Here is a 26,460-nt window from a genome sequence, read left to right as displayed (position 1 = left end):
AAATTATGTTCGTTTACAAATCAGCCTAAATGGATCAAATATTGTGTATATATTGCTAATGGAACTTATTGAATAAATTGTGCCTAGGTTTGACAAGAATAGAATAAATATTTTGGACCATGAATAATGTAATTATTCAATACTGAAACTCTAACGTAAAACAGATGCAATCATGAGGAAAATATTAGATCAGAAGTTTGGCTTCAAAGGTTTTTGAATGAAAATCAGTCTCAGTGTTAGGGATTTTCTATTTCCCAGTTTTGGATGAGTTGGAAAATTTTAGAAATTTAAAAATATTTTATTAATGGCCCTAGTTCTTTTGATTTTTACTTGGTTTACCCTATAATTTCTGAATCACTAAGATAAAGATTTAGGATAGAAGATGATGTAATATTCCTTCAATGAATCTAGTTAGAGTATGTTGTTACGAAGATTCTCATAAATTTTACTTGATTTTAATTCATTTCAATCTTCTAAACGACGAGAACTATCGACTCCTTCACAAAGGCACAATGGAGATCACTTACATAGAAATTTTAAAACCTTCTCTGAATTTTCTTCAGTAGAAACCATATTTTTTATATACCATGGATGATTACTATTTTCTAAGATTTTATAATGACTAAAAAATCAAATAAAGGATAAAACCTTGGATATTAATAAAATGTGATCAGTGTATTCCGAAAATTTAAAAGCAATATTAAGCTTACTAAATCTCAAACATGTATCAATGAAATTATTAATAGTCTTGTATAATAATATTCAATTGCACTTAATACTAATCTAATTTGGAAAAAAATGAATAAAATTTTTACACTGAGCGCAATTTCAAAACCCTATCTTTGGTAATCACACCACTCACTGCAAGAAAACCTGAATACCTTACGCTGCGTCCAATGGTTGACCAATAGTAACATTGGTGAATCATTTACCATTACTCTGACAGCCAACACCCCCTGCATCAAATAATGCATGACACAGAAATTTTCAAAAAAATAATTTAATACGTACTCAAATGCTCATTTTAATCCATGGAAAAAAACTGAAATTAAGTTAGGAGGCTATTACAAATATAAGATAATGGAATAACTCACCAGCTCATCCTGCTATGCTGGCTCACAGTATAACCACCTTTTGAAAGAAGTATTTGCATATATGGTGCGATGATATCTGAAAATAATTATTCTGACATCGTCTAGACTCAGTCAACATAAGAATGCAGAAATTTTCCCATCAAGAGGTTACACTAAGATTGGTATTAGGTTACAATCTATGATTTTAATTTATGGCAGCGAGAAAATGTGGCATTGGAAGGAAAAAAGTAATGTTTAGATCAAAGTAATATTAGGTTACAATCTGCTTAATCAATGTTTTTTTTTTGGAAATAATGATAGGAGAGATCACACAAAGTCAGTGACCTTCCCAGTGAGATAAAAATATAAACGATAAGTACATGAAGGGCCCAAAAGGCCGTCCAGGGCCTTGGCCTTAGGATTTTACACCATGCAACAATAAAACCCGCAGCTGCCTGTATCACCGCTTCCGTCGATGCTTCCCGTTCGTTAAAGATGACTTCATTCCTGTACAGCCATAGTGCCCATAGCACTCCGAAGGGTCAAACCTGTCCAGCTCACCCCCTAATTGCTCCATTTTGTAGTGACTCCCAAAACGCCACCTCTGATGAGATATCCACCCCCTTGAGTGGCTCACTGGTCCATACCGTTTGAGCAAAGGAACAATCAAAAAAGAGGGGAGCGATATCCTCATCACCGTTTGTACATGTACATAATGCCGAAGTTTCTGGGAGCCATCTCCTCCGAAAAACCTTCGTCACTATTCTTCGTCGGAGGAGCAGCCAACAGAATATTTTCACCTTAAGGGGAAACTTTTGTCTCCATATGGTGCGACATCCTCAGTTCCTCCTCTTCCTATCTGCGGCTAAGCTTTACATAAGCATCTCGAACAGAAAAGGATGCGCCTATCCACTTCCACCCATCCTGTGTCCCTCCTCCAGGGTGTAGGTGGATTATTATTTGCTGCAACCTTGTATAGTCTTCCAGTCTTTGGTCGGATAAGGTGTCACCTAGGCATGGGTCCATGTGCCATCCCAACACTTGCCCACTGTGGCCTGGGGGGTCCTTGCAAGGACATAAAAGCGTGGGAATTTTGTCTTCAATGTGCCCAGGGGGATCCATGCGACTAGCCAAAACCGGAATGAAGTGCCATCTCCTAGCTTGGCTTCGAATAAATCTCGAACTTGAGGAAACACATACCTCAACCCTTGCCAAAATGCAGAGGCTGCTAGGACTGGATATCTGCGAACTTCCCAGTTCAAACTTGAGCCATACATGTCTTTCAAAACTAGTGTAGCCATCGATGTATCCTGTCCCATAAGTCTGTACACCCACTTGGCCAGTAATGCTAGGTTGAGATCTTGTAATTTAAGAACTCCTAGTCCCCCCACGCAAACTGGTTTGCATACAGTATCCCACGATACGAGGGATATCACCCTCCCTTCCTCCGATCCTGAACCCTTCCATACAAATCTTCTCATCATACTTTCTAGATGCTTCTTGGTCCCCACTAGTAGTTTCAACACTGAGAGCTAGAAAATAGGTATCGCTAACAACACGTAGCGTAGAAGCACCAATCGCCCCCCCCCCCCTCGATAACACTCTGCTTTGCCATCCCTCCAACTTCCGCTCTATCTTCTCCACTATTGGATGCCAGTCTATAGCTTTGATCCGACCCTCTGTCAATGGAAGACCCAAATATTTCATGGGAAGTGTACCGCTAGGTGTCCCCAAGGCTCTAGAGCGTAGAGCTTCCTCCTCTTGCGATAATCCGAACCCGACAAAGGCTGATTTGGCACGGTTAATGTGTAGTCCCGAACAGTCTGCGAAAAGGTCAAGTCAAGTAGGATGGATAGATTTTTGGCCTCCTCCTCTGCCCCCTCTATGAAAAAGGTGGTATTGTCCGCATATTGTAGAAGAAGAATACCTGTCGGCAAACTTGAGGTCCGAAAATCGTTTAGCAGACCATTGGAGCAAGTCTCCATTGTGCTTATGGAAAGGGCATCCACGGCCAAGACAAAAAGTAGCGGGGCTAGAGGGTATCCTTGTCTAACCCCTCGTTGCGATTGAATCCAACCTCCTTCGGGGCGTTCATTCACCCGCACCGCGAAAGAGCGGGATGTAATACATTTTTTCATCCATCCTACCCATTCAGCTGGAAAACCACCACGAAAACCACGACTGCACCATCAATCAGTTGTCTCCCAAGAATAAAGGCAGATTGAAAAGGACCTACCAAGTCGCCTATCACTTCCCTGAGCCGATTGGCCAAGACCTTGGCTATGATTAAATATATGGAATTTGATAGCGCTATAGGTCGAAAATCTCCCACTCTAGTAGCTCCTTGACATTTTGAGAGGAGAACCAAATAAGCTCGGTTGATTTTTTCCAACCCAAAGTTTCCTTATCGAAATTCTTCTACCGTAGCCATTACCTTTGCCATGATTGTCTCCCAAAAGACATTATAAAAAAAGATTGGGAGGCCAAGTAGGCCCTGGGGCTCCTTCCTTATTTAGTCCCTTAATTGCAGCAAGGACTTCTGTTTTTGAGAAAGGACGCACCAGGTCTCTCTACTGAGTCGCATTTAGTCTAGTTGCTCCTCTTCCGCTCCACCTCCATAGGTGTCTAGCCCCTCATCTTGAGAAGCTCCTAAAGTGATCTGTCAGTGCTCTGCCAACAGCTCGGGCACCGATGTATGCTTGGTTTCCTGCTTGCACCCACAATATCTGATTTGTTCGCCTCTTCCCATTTGCTACGAGATGAAAGAATCTTGTGTTGGCATCTCCCTCCTTCAGCCACAGTTGTCTCGACCTCTGTCTCCAATCCATCTCCACTTTTTTATCCTCATCGGCAATTACCTCTCTTTGTTTGTGGCGCTCTCTTGATTCCACTTGTGTTAAAACTCTAACATCTTCTAGGTCATCCAAAACCCTGATTTTGACTAGAGCTTCAACTCGCCTTCTATTTCGCCTCTCTCTTATATGTTTTCTCAATTTTAAGAGATGATTGCGTAGGGCTCCAATTTTGTTGGACAAATTTGTAATGACAGACCCCTGTTGTAGAACATCAGTCCACCATCTTGCTATCTCCTCCTTGAAGCCCTCCTCTAAAAGACAAGACCTGTCCATTTTGAAATATGTGGATCGCGAGGTTCTCTCTTGCGAATGCCAAATTATCGAAGTGTGGTCTGACAAGGGTCAGGGAAGCGATCTCACATCTGCCAGCGGGAATTTTTCAAGGAGCTCCACCGAGCATAGAAAACGATCCAGTCGCGACAGAGTTGTAGGGCCCGCCGAGCTCCTCCATGTGTATGTGCAATCCCCCGACCCCATTTCCTTTAGTGATGCATATGCGATAAGAGCCCAGAATTCTTCAGATCCACGGTCACGTTCTCCCGCTCCATTAGGCCTATCTTCCGCCTCCAACATCACATTAAAACCACCCCCAAACAGTAGTGGTAATCCTTGAAATTTTGACACCACCTCTGCCAACTCTCCCCAGAGGGATATCCTATGAACCGGGTTCACCGGCCCATAGACAGATATGACCACCATCTGAAAACCATCCCTTCTCTTCAATTGTACTGCAGCCGTGAATAGTCCCGTCCAACTGTCTTCTTTAGAAAACACTGTCTCATTCCAGGCCACCATCAGCTGCTTAATCAATGTTGAATGTAATTTAATTTTTAGATCAATATTGAGAGTGGTATATTTCAGTTCCTGAAAATGCACCTATAAATTATAATTTCTCCCTTTTTCTACAAGGAAAGCTCCTTGAACCGTTTTTGGATCCCCCCTAGAAAACACTAGAATATTCATTAAGCAGAGTATCGATCTAAACATTAAATAGGAACTGATATGAGAATAATGTTGACTGTAATGATATTCATTTGAGCTGACAATCTAACTGTTGCATGCCAATGTTTGGCTTTTGTATCAACAAGCTAGCACTCCTGCTCTTGTGGTAATCTGCTTTAACTTCCATTCTATACCTGATTAGAGATGAATGCATATAAGTTTTTTTAGATGAAGATGTGTAAAAATCTTTCCTTTTGACTCATTAACCCGTTACTGTGGGAATCTTCACAAAAATATATCAATGCAATACGAGAAATGAGAACTCCCTAGTTCATGTTTTTGATTCAGTGATCATAGAAATCATCAGATTCTCGCATCAAATTCAACCAAATTTTCTATTGCAGTGCAAGTAGGGACAGCATTGGGTTGGATAAAATATTATTTTAAAAAATATTGCAAAAAGAAAAAGTCTAACCGTTGGAAGAAATCAGGCGTCATCAACAGATGGACCATAACCTTCCTCATCATCTTTCTTTCTCTTCAGCCCTTTTGTCTCCACATCTAACTCCTTTAGTTTCGCCAAGGCTAAAGTCCAGATGCATGTATACAGAAATGCGTTATTGATCTTGAAGAAAATGGAGAGTAAGGGTTGGGGGGGGGGAGAGAGAAATAAGTAAAGCGATAGAAAGAGTGAGAATGAGATAGGAGAGAGAGAAAAAGAAATAAACTCACCAGAATCATACAGAGGGCGTAGCTTATCCATTAGATCAGCAGGAAGGGTGTAAGCCTCGCAGGCAGCCTCACCTGCTTTTAGCAACATCTCCTTGAAGCGCTTGAACTGAGTATATAAAAAAAACCGGTCACATAATTAAGGCGGACCAATCCACTGAACAAATCATAAAAGAGACAGCCGATAATGTCTAAAAGTCAATTAGTGAGAAAACATGGGACAAAAACTTAATACTCTATAACCAAATATAATTAAAACCCAGGTAAAGAACCTAGATTGAAAGCCCAAAGCAAGAAGCAAAGTCGCAAGTTCGCATTGATACTAATTCAAAGGTTGTCACAGGCTCTAGCGCCCGAGTTGATTATTATTGTTTAAGCCCAAGAAAGCTACTCAAGAAATTTTCTGAGGGGTCTGCGTACTTCATTTTTTCTCAATATCGTAAAGCAACGACCCGAATGACCAGCTCTCGCCGTCCGTCCAGCTCTGTGGATGTATGTCTTGACATACGGAGCCATATCATAATTTATGACATTTCTCACGCCTTCTACATCCATCCCACGGGCAATAGCATCAGATGAAATGAGAACATCTATCTCTCCTCTTCTAAATGAATCTAGTGTTTTGCTGCAGGAGAAAATTACACAAAGTTTGGTCAGCTATACCACTCTAATGTAAAGTGATCTAACGAAAACAATTTTTAAGAGATTTTAAAGAATGGCAGAGTAAATAAAAGGTATATATACCACAAAATACAAGGGTAAAGATCACGGCTGCAAAATTTCAAACAACAAATAGGATATTTTATCCACTGAAATGCTCAATTTACTCCTGAGTTACTGGAACAAATAAATATATTTTTAGGTTTTACTTGTCCCCAGAATAGCCTTAAAAAAATCGGGTATGGGTGAATGAACTCAACCTTCTTCTCGATTGATGTTGTTGTCCCCAGAATTGACTAAATTTAAACGGTTGTTCTCCAAAGAATTTCAACAATGCAGTGAGCCTGCGGGTTCTTTTTTTTGACGACGTAAATACTATACATTTCTCTCCTCTTAAGCTGTGAAGAAGCGCAATAAGGCACAGAGGCTTCGTCTTAGATTCACAAAGCTGTCCAAAAATAATCAATTAACATTGATGATGACGATAATTCAGATTTCAAAAAAATGTCAAATATTGATCTTAACCTACGTACCAGAGTGCACGTTTCTAGAGTCTCCGGGAGTTTATAACGTTTATGGCCAGCTGTCAAGAACAGAGGGTGGTGGAGGACTAGTTGGGAGAGCTTGCTTGGATCCTGAGTAAGGGTTGCTGAAAGTACAAGCTTGACAAGTCTTGGACTCATCTTATCCTTAAATCCTCTCTCCACACCACTGAAAGAAACCTTAAAAACATTATTTTACATAAAAATCGAAGAAATGGATGTCAAAATGTAAAAAACAAGATGAAAAAACCAATATGAACACCAAACAAGTCCACACTTTCGAAGAATAAAATCCATTAAAATCTTAAAAGCCCGTAATAAAACCACAAAATTTTATCATCAGAGAGGAATTAGAAAAAAACTTCCTCACTCACCTTCTTCTAAAGGTTCTCAACTGTCCAATCGTCGAGACGGCATTACTACCTGCATTGTAACAGTTTTCCACTTTATCCAAGCATGCCAAACGGAGAACTGTCGGCAACCAGGACTGGTATTCCTCTCTCAGAAAGCGGTCAGTTTCATCAACCACCTGCAAATGTAATGCCCTACATTCCTTAGAGAGTCATCAGAATAAACTTAAAGATATCATCGGTAGACTATCTATGATGGAGCGTTCTTGAATGTAATAGTATGGAGTTTACGACAATCAGACTCATTGTCAGATTTTTTTTCTCTCTGGGAATCTATAAGCGGTAAATATCACAGAATTAAAATGATAAATGGAAACCATACCAGATAACAAAGATGTCTTAGACTAAAACCCTTGGTCGCTCTTATGTGGTCCATCAGTCGGCCAGGGGTTGCCACCAGGATATCCACAGAGCATTGGACTTCTTTCCGATACTCCTCTGGATCAAACGACATTCCGACATCAAGCTTTGGTTTCTTTATCAGAACTGAAATTTCCTCCTCGACAGAAGATTGTCCAACCGCTAACCCCACTTTCAAACCTACATCAGGCGCCACAGCATCGAAAACCTTCTTCACCTGAATTTAGAAAATGACTGAGCGAGTTTAAATAGCGAAATCTTAATCTCTTGGTCACTAATGATAAATTATCTTAGGCAACATTAGGAATGAAGAAATGCAGGAGAGCGAACCTGGAGAGCTAGATCGCGCGTAGGCAGCACGATCAAAGCGCGGAGGCAGGTAATTTTCCTCGAGGAAAGTTGCTGAACCATCGGCAATGCATACGCTAGGGTTTTCCCGCTTCCCGTGGGTGAGTTTATGCAGAGATCCCTCTCGAAAGCCCCAGGCCCGATGGTCTCAGACCACACGGCAACTTGCACCGGAAAGAGAGAGCGGATGGAAATCTTCTCCAACGCGGCCTTTAACCTAGAAAATCCCCCACAAATTTCAACAAAAAATCGAGAAATTTCAACAGAAAACTTCTAATCTACACTACCTTGGATCGAGGCAAGGAACAAGATCGAGAGAAAGCTCCTCAAACTGCTGCAAGTCGACAGGCTGCCTCATCCATGGTAGAACCGGCTCGCTCTTCTTCTTCTTCCTGGATTCGTCCATCTTCCCGGGAGCTGAACCGGAGGCGGTCTCGAGAGTATATATAGGTCACTGTTCGATGAAGGGTAGAAACAGAAATAATTTTGAAACGGAGGTCGAACTGCACAATTCGATTATTCAAAAAAAAAAGAAACGGACGACGTTGTCTGTTCTTTATCTGCGACTGAGAAGCAGCTCGACAAGGATAATCTGAAGCTCGAAGAAGAAGGTAGAAGGAGCTCGAGATCGCGAAAATGGCGAACCAAGCCGCCATCTCTCTCCAGGCCATCTGCTACTCTCGCGGCTCCCTCTCTCTGCTCGACCAGGTAGAACTCTCTCGCTAGATCTCTCTTTCTTGCTAGATCTCTCTCTGATTCGGGTTTGTGGGAACAGAGAAAGCTTCCGCAGGAGACGGTTTATTTGGAGATTCATACTGCTGCAGATGGATGGTAATTCGATCTTCGCAATCCGCCACCAATCTGGAAAGGCGATTGCGCTGAGATTTTGCCTTGTGATGGTGATAGGAGCGCGATTAGGGAGATGGTCGTGCGTGGAGCTCCGGCGATCGCTATTTCCGCTGCGCTCTCGCTTGCTGTGGAGGTTTCCAACTCCGATTTCAAGGGCACGGCGGTGGACGCGGCTTCTTTCCTAGTCGAACGATTGGGATATCTCGAATCAAGGTCTGCATTTCGCAAAAAACGGAAGATCTTGATCGGCTTCGAGTTGCTGAATTTCTTGAGGTTTTTTCTTCGAGTTGAATCTGTTTTTTGCTGGATCAACAGCCGGCCAACTGCTGTGAACCTATCAGAAGCTACGGTGAAGCTTCAGAATATTGTCAAGAAGGTCGCTGAAACGACATCTAATCCTGAAGTTGTCTTCCAGGTGAGGATTCTGCTGAGAAAAACCCTTCCCCTAGTTACGATTCGAGCTCATAATCCGTCACCGGTAGTGTTTTTTACTCAAAAACTTCCATTCGTTTATACGTATCATCAGAGTTGCATTTTTCTCTACTCAGAGCCGGGAGATGATAATAAATGCCATGATTTCTTATCAAGTTAGGACATGATTGAAATTTTGAGAAAAGAAAGTGAACTCAATATATCCTACTAATCGGAATTCTAGATCCAGATATCCAAAGTCGACATTCTTGTTGACATTTCATCTGGGTTATTATTCTAGGCTTACTTAGAAGCAGCCGAGATCATGCTAACTGATGATGTTGCTGCCAACAAAAGCATAGGGTGTCATGGAGCGGCCATCATTGCTAGTGGCCTGCAGACGAAGCAGCTGTCTGTTCTAACTCACTGCAACACTGGAAGGTTTGATCCTTAATCTCAAGTTCTCTTAGCTTTTTCATCAAGTTTTCTCATGGTCAAGAACCCTAATCTTGGATACTCTTATCTACTTACTGGGTTGCTGTATGTAGTCTTGCCACCGCAGGGTATGGAACGGCTCTTGGAGTCATCCGGGCGCTCCACTCTGGAGGGCAGCTTGAGAGAGCTTACTGTACTGAAACGCGCCCATTCAACCAGGCATGTTTAGTTCTTCATCTCTGCAAATCTATAGAAACCCATTTACATAGATATGTATATAGATATATAGACTCATAGAAGAATCGCAGATAGATTGCTAGGTAGACTGATTTAGATATGTATATAGATATATAGACTCATAGAAGAATCACAGATAGATTGCTAGGTAGACTGATTTACATAGATATGTATATAGATATATAGACTCATAGAAGATTCACAGATAAACTGATAGGTAGACTGATTTACATAGATATGTATATAGATATATAGACTCATAGAAGAATCACAGATAAATTGCTAGGTAGACTGATATACATAGATATGTATATAGATATATAGACTCATAGAAGATTCACAGATAAATTGCTAGGTAGACTGATTTACATAGATATGTATATAGATGTATAGACTCATAGAAGAATCACAGATAAATTGGTAGGTAGACTGATTTACATAGATATGTATATATATATATATAGACTCATAGAAGATTCACATATAAATTGCTAGGTAGACTGATATACATAGATATGCATATAGATATATAGACTCATAGAAGATTCACAGATAAATTGATAGGTAAACTGATGCAAAGAGACATGTTTAAATTGATAGATAGATAGATAAGTTGACGGACCAGCGTCCAGAACACTATGCCCATACAATTTAACAATTGGGCATTCAGGGTTCTCGACTCACCGCCTATGAGCTGGTCCATGACAAGATACCGGCAACTCTGATTGCCGATTCTTCGGCGGCAGCACTGATGAAGGCCGGCAGAGTGAATGCCATCGTTGTCGGAGCAGATCGGATAGCTGCCAATGGTAATCCCATTGCCAGCATCAATCATCTGATCCAAAAAAGATCTGGCATCAACCAATTGATGATTTCCTTGTGGGGGGCTTCTAACAGGTGATACTGCCAACAAGATTGGAACTTACAGCCTGGCAGTGGCAGCATCACACCATGGAATTCCATTCTATGTGGCAGCGCCATTGACCTCGATAGACGGGTCAATGGCGTCAGGAGAGGAGATTGTCATAGAGGAAAGGTCTCCAAACGAACTGCTCTTCTCCCATGGAGGACTTGGAGAGAGGGTGGCTGCATCAGGCATTGATGTCTGGAATCCAGCATTTGATGTCACCCCCTCTAACCTCATAACCGCAATCATCACAGAGAAGGTGAACTATATATCTCTATCCACTGTTAAAATTAAATTCTTTCAAGACCAATCTAATTTTTTTTTTTGTTTTTTTCTCTGCTTGGATTCCAATCCGAGCAGGGAGTCATTACGAGGAACGTTGAGGGTTTTTTCGCCATCACGGAGTTCATGGAGAGAACGGCGTGAAGCTGAATATTCTTATGCAATAAAAAAAGTAATATTATTGTTCATTCGCTATCAAGGAGTTCATGGAGAGAACGGGTGAAGCTGAATATGCTCATGTAATAAAAAATAATACTATTGTTCATTATCCATCAAGGAGTTCATGGAGAGAACAGCGTGAAACTGAATCTTCTTTTGGAATAAAAAAAAATAAAATTATTGTTTTTGACAGTCAGGAAGCTATTTTTTACGGTACTGGAAATAAATGTTTGATCATTTGGTCTTTGCATTAGGAAGACGCCAGGATCATCACTCCCAGATCATGTTCAAATGGTTCATCACGCTTTTTCTTCGTTCCGTTTTTTGTAACTGTGATGCATCAAACGATAACTATCTGGTCATGATTTGATACAGCTCAAGCTTCTGAATTGCAATTAAACAAAAAGGTTGTAACTTGATATACAAAAAGGAGTGTTGGTTACTGATAGCTCATCTTTTAAATTTATTTTTGATCCATTGTAATGTTTTGGAAGAACAGCATAAGGAAGAGGTTTAACAATTATGATAGGCAACTCGTCTGCAGAAAAGATTAGAAATGAATTAAGAAGCATGTCATGGTAAAGAATATATCTTTATTGATGAATGTTGCTCAATACTGGATCACCGTCTTATTTTACTATATTCAGAAGCCATAAGAAAATACATTAAAGATGCGTTTAATTATAATCGTTTAATCATTTAATCTTTTAAATCGTTTAATACAGGGAAACTCTTATTAAATCGTTTCATCGTGAGAGCAAATCGTTAAATACAGGGAAACTCTTATTAAATCGTTTAATTATAATCGTTTAATCATTTAATCTTTTAAATCGTTTATTATACATTAAAGATGTTTAATATTAAACTGTTAAGCCCGTCATGAATGCGGGACACCATTATAGGGAAACTCTTATTCAGGGTAGGGCCCATCAAACGTATGTCCGATTATGAAAGCAAAATGGGTATGCTTACAAAGCCAAAATGGGTATACCAGATTTAGAAATAGACAAGGAAATGGAAATTTACAGAATTTTCACAAAGCTGAAGTTTTAAAGTTTACCCCCAAACTATAAGAAATGTTTTGGCTGGTAAGAGGCACAAAACCAATTCTTCTACTGTGAAGCACTTTAACTCACAGCCCAGTTATCACATCAAAATAAAGGTTACCTCAAGACCTAATATTTTTTTCCACCTGGTCCTCGTTCAAAGATGGAGATGAAAGAAAATATGGCTCCTTTTCCTTGGATTGCTCTTCGAATAGTCACCTCAAGAACTCAGTTAGTTAGCAAATGATAATGTATGAAAATACCTGATTTTGCTTCGGTCTGACTTAGCAGCTGATTATGAGCCCATGTTGCCCTTCTGAGAAGAATTTTCAGGAACAAGACCATCTGGCGTAGTCGTGATGGGCAGTTGGGTAGCAAGGGTGCTGAGCCGGGCCTTTATTTCTGCATAGCTTGAAGAAGATAGCCATCTCACCATGCCAGCTACCTGACAGTTGTAGAAGTTCCGGCCCGCCCGCTTGAATTTCTCATAGCAGTCCACTTCTAGAAGGGAGGCGGATACATCCAGGTCACACCTGGGGGAATAAAGTCTAAAAAATTGAATGCCTTCATTAGATTACAAAATTATCTGTACTCTCTCTTCCCCCCTTTCATCAAAGCTTGATCCTTAGGCTCCCTCTTCAAAGTCAGTTGTTCTACAGCCGAGGAGGATCGTTATTCCTCACTTTAATAGGGTGTTTTATGATATTGTTTGAGAGTTTATCTTCCTATAATGGTAGATGAAGCCCTTATGTGAAGTTAGCCATTTTAGGGTCTATTTCGAGTTTCCAGGGCGATGGGCGGCTTATCCTGTCATATTTAGTTGGGACTTAAAAAGGAAATGGAATCAGAGAAATAGAGAGAGAGAAACGTACAAAGGAGTCCCAGCCCGCATATGCGCCTGATTTAAGGCATTGCAAAGCCTCTTCTTAGCTGCTTCCCTCAGTGAATCTGGAATAGCAGAAGTTGCGGTCTGCAGTATAGTTCAATGAGCTCATATCAAAGTCTTGTGGTGGTTCAAGCTGATTAAGTTAATACTAATGTTGTTATTTATCCACTACAACTGATTCTAAAACTTATGTTGCTGATAATCATAATACATACAAGGCCGGTGAGATTTATGGAGGTTGAGAAAGCCGGGTCACAGAGAAGAGAAATATCTACAAGGTTACTAATTCTCTGACCTTTCTTTTAGCACAGCCATTCGATGCGTAGAACCTCTCTTCGGCTTTCTGTAACTGTTCAATTCTTCTGACATTTATTTTTCCACGTGATGTGTACTTGATCGAGGTCTCCATGGTATCTCCTTCATCTGTTTCTCGAAAGTTATGAATTCGAAGGGGGGAAGTCAGCAAATCATCTGAATTTTTACCTTCTGAAGCAGAGATACTTTCTTCAGATGAATTTTCTTCCCCTTCTCTGTTCCAAAACTCTGTCTCACGGTCAACTGAAGCATGAACCTCTGAGCTGAAATCAGTGCCCATCGGAGGAAAGGATAGGAATTAGAAGCAGCAACCGAAAGTAGATTTGAAAATGAACCTTCAGAGCATATTATTTCACTTTGTTGCTAATCTCTCGAAATCTACTTACAATAAAAAAATCATGCTAACTTTAAAAACAAAATAATTTATGTTTTCCACGGATGAAACCAGTTCTGTAAAAAACCATTCTAGTGGCATTCTCCTAACATCTAAAGAATGGATCACACAGAACAACATGTCGCAGTCAAAAGATGAAAAGAGGGAGACTGGCACGCACAAGAATAAGACATGTATAAGAAAACGTTTAGTTTTTTATGACAAATACAGGAACAAGGTAATCAGTTTTGTGGAAATAGGATAATACACTGATCACAATACACATACGCAAGAGTAAGCCATCTTTAATTTCATTTGTATAGTACAGAAAGGCGAGCTCGCAAGGGACTATCAAATATCAGCAAGGGCATTCACCTACAGTATTCATTAGTGCGGAATACCATATCAACGATAATTTATGGAATTCAAACCCTGTCCAAAGAAACAGTTAGGAAGTAAAGAGAGAACAAAATGGGTGAAAAAGTTAAGCACCAGTTTGAGTGGATCTATCTACGAATCCCACTAACGAACATACAGTATGAAAAAGATAGGCTGAGGTGTTTCTTTATACCCGTGGCTAAGGTAGTGAGGGACAGGGTGCTGGGGGGATAAGAACCAAGGGATGAGGGAGATGTCGACCGGATTATGAACTGTCAAGGGCGAGGGCTAATCTAGACAAACATAAGCATCAAATCTCCAAAGGTTGCTGCTTGCCCTCCTAAAGGGATTGTTGCTCCGATTACAGGGAAAAACACCCATCATGTGAATGACCAAAATGCTTCTTACGAGCTGAAGTAACAACGATACACGTAGAGGTTGTTGGATATCATCAGATACAGTTGCCTAGTTGTCGGAAATAAATTACAAGTTATTTAATCGTCCCGTGTATTAGAAAATCTAGACATGAAAAGAGTACCAAAAAGGATGAAAATAACCCAGAACCTTTTCACGAAGACAGGCGCAGGCCCATAGAACTGTTGGCTGGATGAAACATGATCAAGTTTTGAAAGCATTCCATCAACAACGCTTGGATTTTTGCACACATCACAAGTTTTGTTGCACATCAACAGAGAAGCCTACAAAGTTTGAGAACTGTAATTATATAGTTTTGCATAAATTTCATAAAATTCACTATGAGTAGCAGGCCTTGATTACCTTTTCCCCGAAACACTCAAGAATCTTTTTCCTACGACAGCCAGATACTTCGCAGTACTCCACCATCTGGACAAGTCAGCCTGGTCATTTGTGGATTCAATTTGGGAAAACTGCTTTCCAGCTGATTTGTTAGCTAACCTTGGAGAAGTCGTTCAATGACTTCTCTACTGAGGTGTGCGCTACTGTTGAAGATTTATGCCTTCTCGACCCAGCATTCCTTAAAATAAACTCCTGTTTGAAAGTGCCTCAAAAAATAAAAAATAATGATAAACCTAGGTAGACAATAGAAAGAAAAGGTCAATTACCATCCTCCTGCGATCATCTAACCCATAATAAAGAACACTTTTAGATGGTAGATTATCACGTCCAGCTCTGCCAGATTCTTGATAAAATGACTCCATTGATTTGGGAATATTATAATGAAACACAAATCGGACATCTTTCTTGTCTATTCCCTACAAATTTAAATCAAGTAAGTTATGACATGTGTAATCAAAGGCCCCCAAATAAGAAAAAATAAATACGCACCATTCTGGCAAAGTCATCCAAGATTTCCGCACATCCCGCATCGTGCAATAGAATTAAAAACAATAAGAGTTAAGTGAAGAGGTGAAGAGTGATAAAATGTACAAAAATATTATTGTCCCTATACAGTAAAAAATAATAGAATGGGCTGAGACTGATGTTTAAGTCCCTATATCGTGTCATGCAATAAATGTATTTACGAAAAGAAAGACTTTCCCAGTAACTAGTGGCTTGTGGAGTAAAAACAGGTGAAGGAAGCAAGAGATGAGAGAAATACGATATACATAAAATAAACATTGTAATTTTTTTTTTGAAAGAAGAAATAAACATTGTAATAACTGATATAAAATAATGATAAAAATATGGAGCGTAAATCAAACTTCAATGTCTGAAAATGCCATGCCTAGGATTCAATAACATTTCAGTTTGTTTAAATTTCCAGCTTATGTCAATACTTCATCCTGAAGCACATATTGATATTCTATGATATTCTCTAACAAACATGCCGGCCCCCAGTAAAGGAAGTCACTAAACACAGGGAAGTAGTTCTAACTGATGCCGTCAAAAAGTAATCACTTTCATATGCGAGATGGGGGAAACAGACAAATTCAGAGAGAACAAAAGGTTTTACCCAAAAGCCACTGTGGCTGCCACAACTTGTATTCGTGAAGAAATCCAATTATCCAAAACATCACTTCTTGTCTTACTGCTTAATCCAGCATGATATGCTGCAAATAAATCGCAGAAAATAATAAAGAGGTATTTTTTCTGAGGACTACCAGGGTTCTGAAATGTTGCTCGTGAGCATACCAGAGCAAGAAATACCATTCTTTCTCAAATTAGCCGACAAAAAATCGCATGTTGTCCGTTCAAGGCAATAAATGATAGAAGAGAGAGCTCCTCTTGCTTTGAACAAGTTACACAAGTCAGTGTGGATATCATCTATAATGTCCTTGTAGCGAACTGCATCAATAAAAAAATTAGACATGCAATACGGTATCAGACAACCAAGAAAAACTCTAACCTTTATCCCCAACAAATAAGTCTAAGAGAACTTGTACATCAGAATATTATCAGGCATGTTTTTCATATAACTTCACCACGAACGTTGGTTGTCGCTATCATATCTATTATACTCCCTCAAGAGGATGAAAGCAAAAACGGAATGTTCCAAATATTGGTCGGATGTTCCAAAAACGGAAGCAAAAACGCAAAAACGGATGAATTGCCCTTAGGTATTGGTCGGATATAAAAAAACGAAGACAAAAAGTAGAGAAATAGCATGAAGCCCGCTGGATCCAATAGGCAGATTATATAACAGTGTGTCCGCCAGGGCCAATAAAAGAGCACATTCTCCAAAATTCCAATGCCTAAATACAAATTTCTAAGTTGTAAATGCTGTTAGAGGCAAGCGTGATGATATAGTGTGTTTTAAATAAGGCAATAAACAAGAGAAGTTCTACGACACAGATTAATCAACAGTATTCACAAGCAAGACACAGAGGTGACCATGCCTCATCTTACCTTCATAAAATATATTTGGCCGGTTGAACGATGCTCTTAAAATTAAGGGATTCTGTAGGCCCAAGGATTCTATCACATCCTTCTCGACTCTGCATTATAAATGCTTAAAATATGGTCAGCGACAAAGAATAAGCTTAAAAAGGGGACAAAATATGAAAACCGCCAGGGAGATGGATGTTTAGGCCTCATGTAAACATAGATGTAAGCACAGCAATTGAAAGTAGGATACTCCAGTGAGCTGATAGTGTCAAATAAAAGGGATATCTTGGGCCAAGCTCGGTGGGGCCCACTACCCGATTTTAAAATCGGGACAATAACGGCTAGTTTTTACTAGCCGTTATGAACAGTAAATTAGCCGTTAAACGGCCTGTATATATACCTACTTGAGTAATAAAAAATGTGAACATTTTCTCTTAAATTCTGTTCTTTCTCTCTACTTCCTCTATTCTCTCATTCTCGCCCAAGAGTGTCTACACAATTCTGTCATGGTATCAGAGCAGGATCTCTGATCTTGCATTTGATATTTGTTGTTTTTTGGAGCTTAAGAGCATCCTACGGGAGGCTACCTAAAGCGTCCAGAGAATTGCTTCCGCTGAGTCTACACCATGACTGAGGAGTCAGTGAAAATTCAGGCCCCGGCCGTATCGTCTACATCATCTGGGCACCAGTTGATCGTCCCGGATCGATGGCTGACGCATCTTCCGGTGCTTGCAAAGTGCAATATATTCAATGGCCACAATCTCCTCCTGTGGTCAAGAACAATCCAAGCTGCCTTGAAGCCTCGCAATCTTCTACACCTTTTGACTGAAGATCCTCCAAACGAAGATCATCCAGACTTCCAGAGATGGACCATGGAGGAGGAATTCGTATTTGGTTGGATGCTTGATTCTCTCTCTTCAGAGCAGCTCACAAGGTACACATCATACGCGACTTCTAAAACTTTATGGAAAGCCGTCCATAGAAATCATTCTAAGAAGCATGACAAGACGAAGATAATTACTCTCATCGTCCAGTCATATACTCTCAAGCAAGGAGACATGGATGTGCTTACCTATTCCAATAAACTGAGAGACATTCACAATGAGCTGGATCATTGTCGTCCACCCTCTACTGATCCAGTGGCTAGAGCCCATGAGGCAACTAATCGCCTCTGTCAGTTCCTTAATGGTCTTAGACCAGAATTCGAACTGGTCAGGAGTCAGCTTTACAACCGAGAAGATGAACCTTCATATGACGAGGCTGAATCCAAGGTGATGCAAGAAGAAAGTCGTTTGAATTCTGTTAAAGGAGTCATTGAAGGTACAGCTTATATAGCAAAAGGTCAGCCCCAGCAGAAGGGAGATCAAGAAAAAACTAACAAAGAGGATATATTCTGTAACTACTGCAAAAAGAGAGGACATACCAAAGAGAAATGCTGGAAACTACATGGAAAGCCTCCCCACATTGCAAGAGCACATCTAGCCCAGCAGGAACAAAATTCTGGTAATACTCTTCCCTCAATGCAGGACCTCCAGAAGGTGATAGAGGAAATTCAAAATTTGAAGACAATCATTCACTCTGGTTCTGTCATCGGCTCCACCTCAATGGCCAATACGGGTAACAATGATTTTTTAACACAAATAGCTTTGTTTACTAAGGATCTAACAACTGCTTGGATCCTAGATTCAGGAGCTACAGACCATATGTCATCTAGGAAGGAATCCTTCATGACATATGAAAAACTTGCTCATGGGAAGCATGTACAAACTGCAGATGGAACACTACTTCCAGTAGTGGGAATAGGCAATTTGGCCATACATCCAATTGGCAAACTTAAAAATGTTTTACATGTTCCAAAACTGTTTGTGAATTTAATCTCTGTTCAACAGTTAGCTAAGATAAATGAGTATACTGTTCTGTTTGATAATCTGGATGCTTATTTGTGTCATAAGGAACTCGGGTGGAGGATTGGACTAGCTAAAGTCCAACAAGGACTCTACTACCTTCCATGCCAAAAACATGGAGTCTTAGGAGGAGATCAAACGAGAACAGTAGCTACTGCTACATCAAAGGAGTCACTTATGGCGATTCATCAAAGGATGGGTCATCCATCTTTCTTCCTCTTAAAACAAATGTATCCGCATTTATTCAAAAACTGTTTGATGGAAAATTTGATATGTGAAGCGTGTCAATTAGGAAAGTTTAAACGTACTACCTATCCACCAAGTAAATCCTACTCAACTAAACCTTTCCAAATAATTCACTGCGATGTTTGGGGACCCTCTCCACAACAGGATATACTAGGATTCAAGTATTTCCTAGTCTGTGTAGATGACTATAGTAGATATACCTGGGTGTTTCTTCAGAAACACAAACACGAAGTGACTCAAAATATCAAGGTGTTATGTGCCTTGATCAAGAGACAATTTGGTGATCCAGGACAAGGACTTAGAACAGACAATGCCAAAGATTTCCTAAACAACGGATTACTAGAATTTGTTACCAGTGAAGGTATAAGACATGAGACTTCATGTCCTTATACTCCACAACAAAATGGAGTTTCTGAAAGGAAAATTGGTGATATAGTGGACAGGGGAAGAACTTTACTAGTGCAAGGAAATGTCCCAGCAAACTTATGGGGATTTGCAATCATGACAGCTACCCACTTAGTGAATAGACTTCCTTCAAGGACTCTAGATTTTAAGAGCCCACTTGAGTTAGTGGAAATGCACTATCCTAATGTGCGACTAAAAACAGGATTACCTGTTAAAATCTTTGGGTGTGTTGCCTATGTATACAATCATACGCATAAACAGAATAAGCTATCTACAAAAGGTTTGAAGTGTGTATTTATTGGATATTCTGTTACTCAAAAAGGATACAAGTTATATCATCCAATTACTCGAAAGTATATTGTATCCAAAGATGTAGTATTTGATGAAACATCCTTCTACTACAAGCCACATGGTACTGAAGCTCATAAAGATGTAACTCAGTTACTCACCAGTAAAGAGACACCAACACCAAATATGGATACTGACCAAGAAGTACGTGTAGAAGTAGGATTACCAGAGCAGGAATTTGACAATTCCCTTACTGAGACAAAGGAGATCGAACCTACGGATATGAATCAAACAAATGAAACAGGAGTCACAACAAGAGAGCTGGAAGGGATACACATATTGACCCCATACCCCAAATACTATCAGAGGAAGAAGAATGAAAAATCAACAGACCCTGTGGACTTGAGTGAAGGGGGAGAAAAAGGTAACATTACTGAAATTGAAACTGATAACCGTGGGATAGACTGGCCAATAGCCCTAAGGAAGGAAAAACAAACTTGTGTGAAACCTGTACCATATTCCATGGTAAACTATTTAAATTTTAAACAGGTCTCACCTGAATATAAAGTATTTCTCACTACAATACAAGACATTCAAATACCGAAATCCCCAGTTGAAGCCATGAAGAACATTAGATGGAAGGAAGCTATGGATGAGGAAATGAAGGCACTACTACAGAATAATACATGGGAGATAGTTAATCGACCAAAGGACAAAAAATCAGTGGGCTGCAGATGGGTATATACGATAAAATGTAAATCTGATGGAAGTCTAGATAGGTATAAGGCATGCTTGGTAGCCAGAGGGTATACACAAACATATGGAATTGACTATCAAGAAACCTTTGTCCAGTTGCAAAGATTAATACCATTAGGATTCTTATTTCATTAGCAGTAAATCTAGACTGGCCACTAAATCAGTATGACATTAAAAATGCCTTTCTTAATGGAGAACTAAAGGAAGAGATTTATATGGATATTCCCCCTGGATATGAGGATCAACTAAGTCAAGGTAAAGTATGTCGACTCCACAAGGCCTTGTATGGTTTGAAGCAGTCGCCCAGGGCCTGGTTTGGAAAGTTTGCCCAAGCAATGAAAAGCCTTGGCTATAGACAAAGCAATGGGGAACATACTATGTTTTTTAAGCTTCAAGATGATAGAATGATTACAATTCTATTAGTATATGTAGATGACATTATCATCACTGGAAACAATCTTATAGAAATAGAGAATCTTGAAAAACGTTTAAACAAGGACTTTCAGGTTAAACAATTAGGACCTCTAAAGTATTTCCTAAGCATAGAGTTTGCAAGGTCTAGTAAAGGGATAATAATGACACAACAGAAATATATTCTAGATATTCTGAATGAAACCAAACATATGAACTGTCGTATAAGCGAAACTCCAATAGAAGTTAATCACAAATTAACCACTAGTGAAGATGACCCTAAGGTCGAAATTAGTTCTTATCAAAGCATTGTGGGAAAACTATTATATCTCTCACATACACGACCTGACATATGCTATGCGGTAAATGTACTTAGTCAATTTATGCATTCACCTAGAAACTCTCACTTTCAGGCTGTTAACAGAATTCTCAGGTACTTGAAGGGAACACCAGGGCTGGGCATCACATACAGGAAAACAGGTAAGTTAGATCTTATTTTATACACTGATTCTGACTTTGCTGGCTCTCGTCTTGATTACAGGTCTACTACGGGATATTGTACATTCCTTGGGGGAAACCTAGTCACATGGAGAAGTAAAAAACAGAGTGTGGTTACAAAGTCAAGTACTGAAGCTGAGTTCAGAGCAATGTCAAAGGGTATTGATGAAGCAATGTGGATCAAAAGCCTACTTGATGACTTAAAGATTACATATTCTACACCACTTATCATACGCTGCGACAACAAGTCTGCCATCAGCATTGCTCATGACCCAGTTTATCACGATCGAATGAAGCACGTGAACATTGATAGATTTTATATACAAGATCATCTGGAGCAAGGAATTCTCAGGACAGAGCACGTCAACTCAGAGGAGCAGTGTGCAGACATCTTTAGAAAGGGTTTACCAGTTAAACAAATGCAATATCTGGTGTCCAAGCTTGGAATGACTAGTATACATTCCTGCACTTGAGGGGGAGTGTCAAATAAAAGGGATATCTTGGGCCAAGCTCGGTGGGGCCCACTACCCGATTTTAAAATCGGGACAATAACGGCTAGTTTTTACTAGCCGTTATGAACAGTAAATTAGCCGTTAAACGGCCTGTATATATACCTACTTGAGTAATAAAAAATGTGAACATTTTCTCTTAAATTCTGTTCTTTCTCTCTACTTCCTCTATTCTCTCATTCTCGCCCAAGAGTGTCTACACAATTCTGTCAGATAGAATAAAATAAACAAAGGATAATTTAATATCGAGAAATTACAAGAGATGATATTCCCTTCATAGAAAATAATAATAGAGAATGATATCACTAATGAATGGTACCATAATTCGTGTGGGATTTGCATCAACGTGATACAACCGGACGCTGGCTTTCTACCAAAACTATGCAATGTCAAGACGTAAAACTATGCTGCACTATCACGTATGGCAATCAGGTTTGAACTTGAATGAAAAAAGGTTTAGCAGTTAAGGGTATTTCCCTTAACTGCTAAATGAGTCTTCACCTTTCAAGTCTACATGCAAATGAATCAGACATAAGAAAAACTAGGACAGTGAGAAACAGGAAATATTTGTCACATACTTGGGACCAGCTGTTGCAGTCAATGCCAGTAACGGAACGTCAGGATGAGCCATCTTCAGATATGAAAGTTTTTTATATGCAGGCCTGGAATCAAATGATGACGTGAAAAATAAGAGAACTTATTAAACTAGAAAATTAGTAAAGTTAAATGAGTAATAAGTATACTTATAAATTGTTCTAATTAATTACTGCTTCAGTGAGATACTGAAATCATCATCTCTAAGCAAACCTGAAGTCATGGCCCCATGATGAAATGCAATGAGCCTGAGAAACGAGAAAACTTGAATTATGGGGAGCTTGATAAACTAATAAAAAGGTCAAACACAAGCTTACTCTAAAGCATAACCTCATCTATAGCAATCAAACTCAATAATCCTCTAATGTGAAGCTTATTAAGTTTTTCTTTGAACCCAGGAGTTGCAATTAACTCTGGAGTAACATACAACAAACGAATGGAGGGTCGTCCACAATCAAGCTCCTCTTGTATCTGGAAGAAAATTGGATCTTTTAGTTCGAAGAAAGCAGACATGAGACAAAACTATTGGTATATTTCGTTTTCAAGGAATTATTCCATTCCTACTAATGTTTTTCGAAGGGACGTTATAGAAATAGCAACGGGAAAACACAAAAGTATCCATTCTGAAAGACCTACCTTTCTGGACGTCATTATCACCCTAATCAAATAGATTCGAGTATTTGTGAAGAGTAATGAAACACAATTTAACAAGCTATACGAGCTTTTATCAACACATGCATAGAAGAAAAGAGAAATTCTTCGCAAGATGCTAGAAAGAGAATTCTCCTCCCCGATGGATTGGAGTCTCTAAAATTAGCAGCAAAAAATATGAAGTCTATGAAGTGGGATCAGGTGAGGGGATGCTTTGGCTTATAACATCACAAAGAAGGGTATCAAAGACAACAATGCATCAAACAAATGACACATCGGTGAGAGTCATGGATTGCTCAAGTAACAAATGGTTAAGAAATGGTGGCATTTTTTTTCCTCTCAAGTTGAATGAGCACCCTTCAGATCGTTGATTCTACCATGGATCCTAGAAATTAAGTCTCCTACTCAACCGCTTCATTGAGAGAGAAGCCAAGATACAAAAAAAAGTATATACATAAGGATTCCGCAGGGATACAACCGAGAAGAATCCATTTTCTTAGCATTGACGGAATTCCGAGAAGAGCATGACAACCATATTTAGATAGTCATATCCCTTTTTCTCAGAAAATTGTACCATATTGAATGCCAAAAAAAATTCGAGAAGGCCATTGGCAGACATCATTTTTGTTTTATTGATATGATAGATCATGAAAAGGAAAATATTACCACACTGAAAGATCAAAATTTTCATGCAAATAAAGCCAAGATGTTTAAATTTGGGAATGAACATATCGAATGCCGAAAAAAATTCGAGAAGGCCATTGGCAGACATCACTTTTGTTTTACTGATATGATAGATCATGAAAAGGAAAAGATTACCACACTGAAAGATCAAAATTTTCATGCAAATAAAGCCAAGATGTTCAAAATTTTACACTTTTCAACCACTGTTCCACACATTCCACCTATTGAATAGAGACAGTAGGCTTTTAAAGCTATAGGAAAAATCCGCGTCCTTCCATATCATAGGAAAAAAGATACCATTCAATATCAATGGAGGACAATGGAATTTGAATCACACCGAGAAGGCATGCTGAAACAATGGCATAATTTTACCATTGCATAAAATAGAAAAGAGAGGATTGTGAAAATCAACACAAGATATCTGAGATGATGATCGGGGAGAGTTCAAGTGAAGAAGAAAAGGTCAACAATATAGAAACTTATTGCGAAGTGAATAACTATCTAAAAGTCTACAGTCTCTATTCAATCCATTATACGCCAGGCCGTTACAGCGAGAGAGAATAAGAGATAGAGCGAGAAAGGGGGGGGGGGGGGGGGGGGGGGGGGGAAAGAAAGAGAGAACGAAAAATCGAAGTGTAAAATGAGCGGGTCTAAGAGTCCAGGAGCATGGCCCAATGCGAGCTAACATCTACCCAGAGAAATCGAAATTACTCTTCCAGATTTTGGGAATATAAAAAAATCCCTTTTTTACCGTTTCTCTGACTTGGGCATCCTGCATTGAAGAGAGATACTCTGCCGGAATACCTTTTTGCCTCAGCGCATTCACTTGATTTTCCTGTTCAGGCAAAAGAATCAAAGGACTCTGTGATGAAACTAGGAGGAAAACTCACCAAGAGTGCGAGGAGGTCAAAGGAGCGCAGCACTTTACCATTAGCGCTGTTCCAGGAAAAAGGCAAAACTAGTTAGCGAACCGATTAAATTTTAAATAAAGAGAAGTGAAGGATGCCGTAAAATTAAAATTGGAAAGCATCCACAATCGCACCGATTAAAGGGGAGACGACGAGTACGATGCCAATCTTTGCCAGCGCTGGAATCTGATAACACATCGACTTGCCTCCCCCTGTAGGCATCAGGCAGAAGCAGTCCCTTCCTAGAACAACCACAACCGCAATAAATTCCTAACAAACTTCATCCGCCTAAATTTCACATCATTCATCGGAAATCGTCCCAAAATTTTCACATCATTTCTCGCATACAAACCGGATAATGCGGCCTGGATGGCCTCGAACTGCTTGTCCCGGAAACTGGAAAGTCCAAACCGGCATTTCAACAGTTCTTCGAGAAATTCCTTCCCCGGAGGCTCCTTGGACGATCCACTGACCACTTTCAGAGGTAGCTGTCTCTTCTTCATCGGAGATTCAAGCAGAAATGTATTCGATAGAGAGGATCTAGAAGAGCGATCAAGAGCAGGAAATGCGAAGATGGTTCTTCCGGAATACGTATGAAGACAAACCCGGGAATTTATACTTGTCTGGATTCAACTGAAATTCAGTTGGGCCGCGCGGGAGTTCCATAAAGTCCACCCAAATTAAGCATTTGAGGCATTTTTTTTTTATACTAACAAATAAAAACTATTTAAAAGTTTTTTGGTAGCTTTAAACATATCATAACCTTACATTACGTAGGAATGGCCTCCCAAGTCCAATCCCCGATCTTCGATTAAACATCAATTTAGTGAAAAAGTTACATGACCAGGGAAAATGTGTTTTAATTTCATTCGAGAGGGATCACTGTAATTCAAAAAAAAAATTAAGATTGTCTCGATATTGGTTTATAGAATTCATTAGACTAAGTGATGGTGCTTCATTAACCTGGAGAAACAATGTGAGCAACATGAGAAGATAAGCTACTCTGTAAGTTATTGCTGGTGTTGAATAGGAAATGAATAAATAAAGTTCAGGTAGCAACTCAGAACCTACGGAACCTAGAATCTTTTTTGCACTTTTCAGGTTCTGAGTTTATCTGAAGGGGATTATGAGCAGGTTGCAAAGTCAATGAAGATAAATCTGAGTGTTATCAAGTAAATAAAGATGATTGGAATATCTTAGGAATAAGATGATATATCTATCAAACTTTTTCAATCTCTTCCAAACTTTGTGATGGGGGACCATCCAGCTGACGCCTGGACTGGACGAGTCCAACCACGCTAGGCTGCTCGCGCCGATGCTCGCCACGAGGGGTTTAAGTACTCCGCGTAAGCATCCTCTATCTTCGTATTTTATTTTCTTTATTTTTTTGTAATTTTCGTTCTTGGATTTTACGGACTGGGCCGGTGTTTTGCGCCTCGTCCATGTTATGTTTTTCCTTTTGCTTGTAACCGTTGAAGAGAGTCCGAACCACGTCTCGCGACAGTTCGTCCTCTCCATGACCTCACTTGGCACCTATACTCATTATATAAGGGGATAGCATGCCCAAGTGAAAGCAGGCAATTGTTGAAGAAAATTCGAAAGTT

The 26,460-nt window shown here is 39.7% G+C and overlaps 3 protein-coding genes across 5 annotated transcripts; 1 reads left to right on the top strand and 2 right to left on the bottom strand.

The window, feature by feature from the left end:
- Positions 1-706: 706 nt before the first annotated feature.
- RH1 (RNA helicase 1) lies at positions 707-8,452 on the bottom strand. Of its 3 annotated transcripts, none has more exons than XR_013581734.1 (11): positions 8,207-8,452; positions 7,902-8,136; positions 7,534-7,788; positions 7,176-7,330; positions 6,793-6,970; positions 6,520-6,707; positions 6,020-6,224; positions 5,603-5,708; positions 5,346-5,455; positions 1,095-1,185; positions 707-956 (listed from the first exon to the last, which is right to left on the bottom strand). XR_013581734.1 is itself a non-coding variant. In XM_078576322.1 (10 exons), exons 1-9 carry the CDS (start codon positions 8,323-8,325, stop codon positions 5,358-5,360), a joined length of 1,539 nt encoding a protein of 512 aa, XP_078432448.1. In that variant the 5' UTR covers positions 8,326-8,452; the 3' UTR covers positions 707-956; positions 5,346-5,357. The 3 variants fall into 3 exon arrangements, 1 of the variants encoding a protein (XP_078432448.1); XR_013581733.1 differs by having other exon boundaries at positions 1,095-1,170; XM_078576322.1 differs by lacking the exon at positions 1,095-1,185.
- Positions 8,453-8,487: 35 nt separating this feature from the next.
- On the top strand, positions 8,488-11,391 carry LOC144704087 (NagB/RpiA/CoA transferase-like superfamily protein). The gene is made up of 9 exons (XM_078576323.1): positions 8,488-8,627; positions 8,695-8,750; positions 8,826-8,981; positions 9,084-9,183; positions 9,481-9,620; positions 9,728-9,833; positions 10,522-10,660; positions 10,749-11,017; positions 11,119-11,391. The coding sequence occupies exons 1-9, from the start codon at positions 8,556-8,558 to the stop codon at positions 11,182-11,184; spliced, it is 1,104 nt and encodes a 367-aa protein (XP_078432449.1). The 5' UTR covers positions 8,488-8,555; the 3' UTR covers positions 11,185-11,391.
- A 728-nt stretch (positions 11,392-12,119) lies between these two features.
- On the bottom strand, positions 12,120-25,501 carry RECQL3 (DEAD/DEAH box RNA helicase family protein). The gene is made up of 18 exons (XM_078576324.1): positions 25,209-25,501; positions 24,983-25,098; positions 24,700-24,783; positions 22,944-23,084; positions 22,827-22,861; positions 22,598-22,681; positions 17,024-17,112; positions 16,310-16,462; positions 16,131-16,227; positions 15,503-15,506; positions 15,280-15,429; positions 15,113-15,205; positions 14,975-15,040; positions 14,762-14,895; positions 13,615-13,709; positions 13,427-13,554; positions 13,118-13,215; positions 12,120-12,793 (listed from the first exon to the last, which is right to left on the bottom strand). The coding sequence occupies exons 1-18, from the start codon at positions 25,357-25,359 to the stop codon at positions 12,541-12,543; spliced, it is 1,971 nt and encodes a 656-aa protein (XP_078432450.1). The 5' UTR covers positions 25,360-25,501; the 3' UTR covers positions 12,120-12,540.
- Between the last annotated feature and the right edge of the window lie 959 nt (positions 25,502-26,460).

The sequence above is a fragment of the Wolffia australiana genome, chromosome 6 (assembly GCF_029677425.1).
Source record: "Wolffia australiana isolate 7733 chromosome 6, ASM2967742v1".
Taxonomy (NCBI): Eukaryota; Viridiplantae; Streptophyta; class Magnoliopsida; order Alismatales; family Araceae; genus Wolffia; species Wolffia australiana.
The sequence above is the reverse complement of the archived record's forward strand: the minus strand, read 5'-3'. Positions and strand labels throughout refer to the sequence as shown.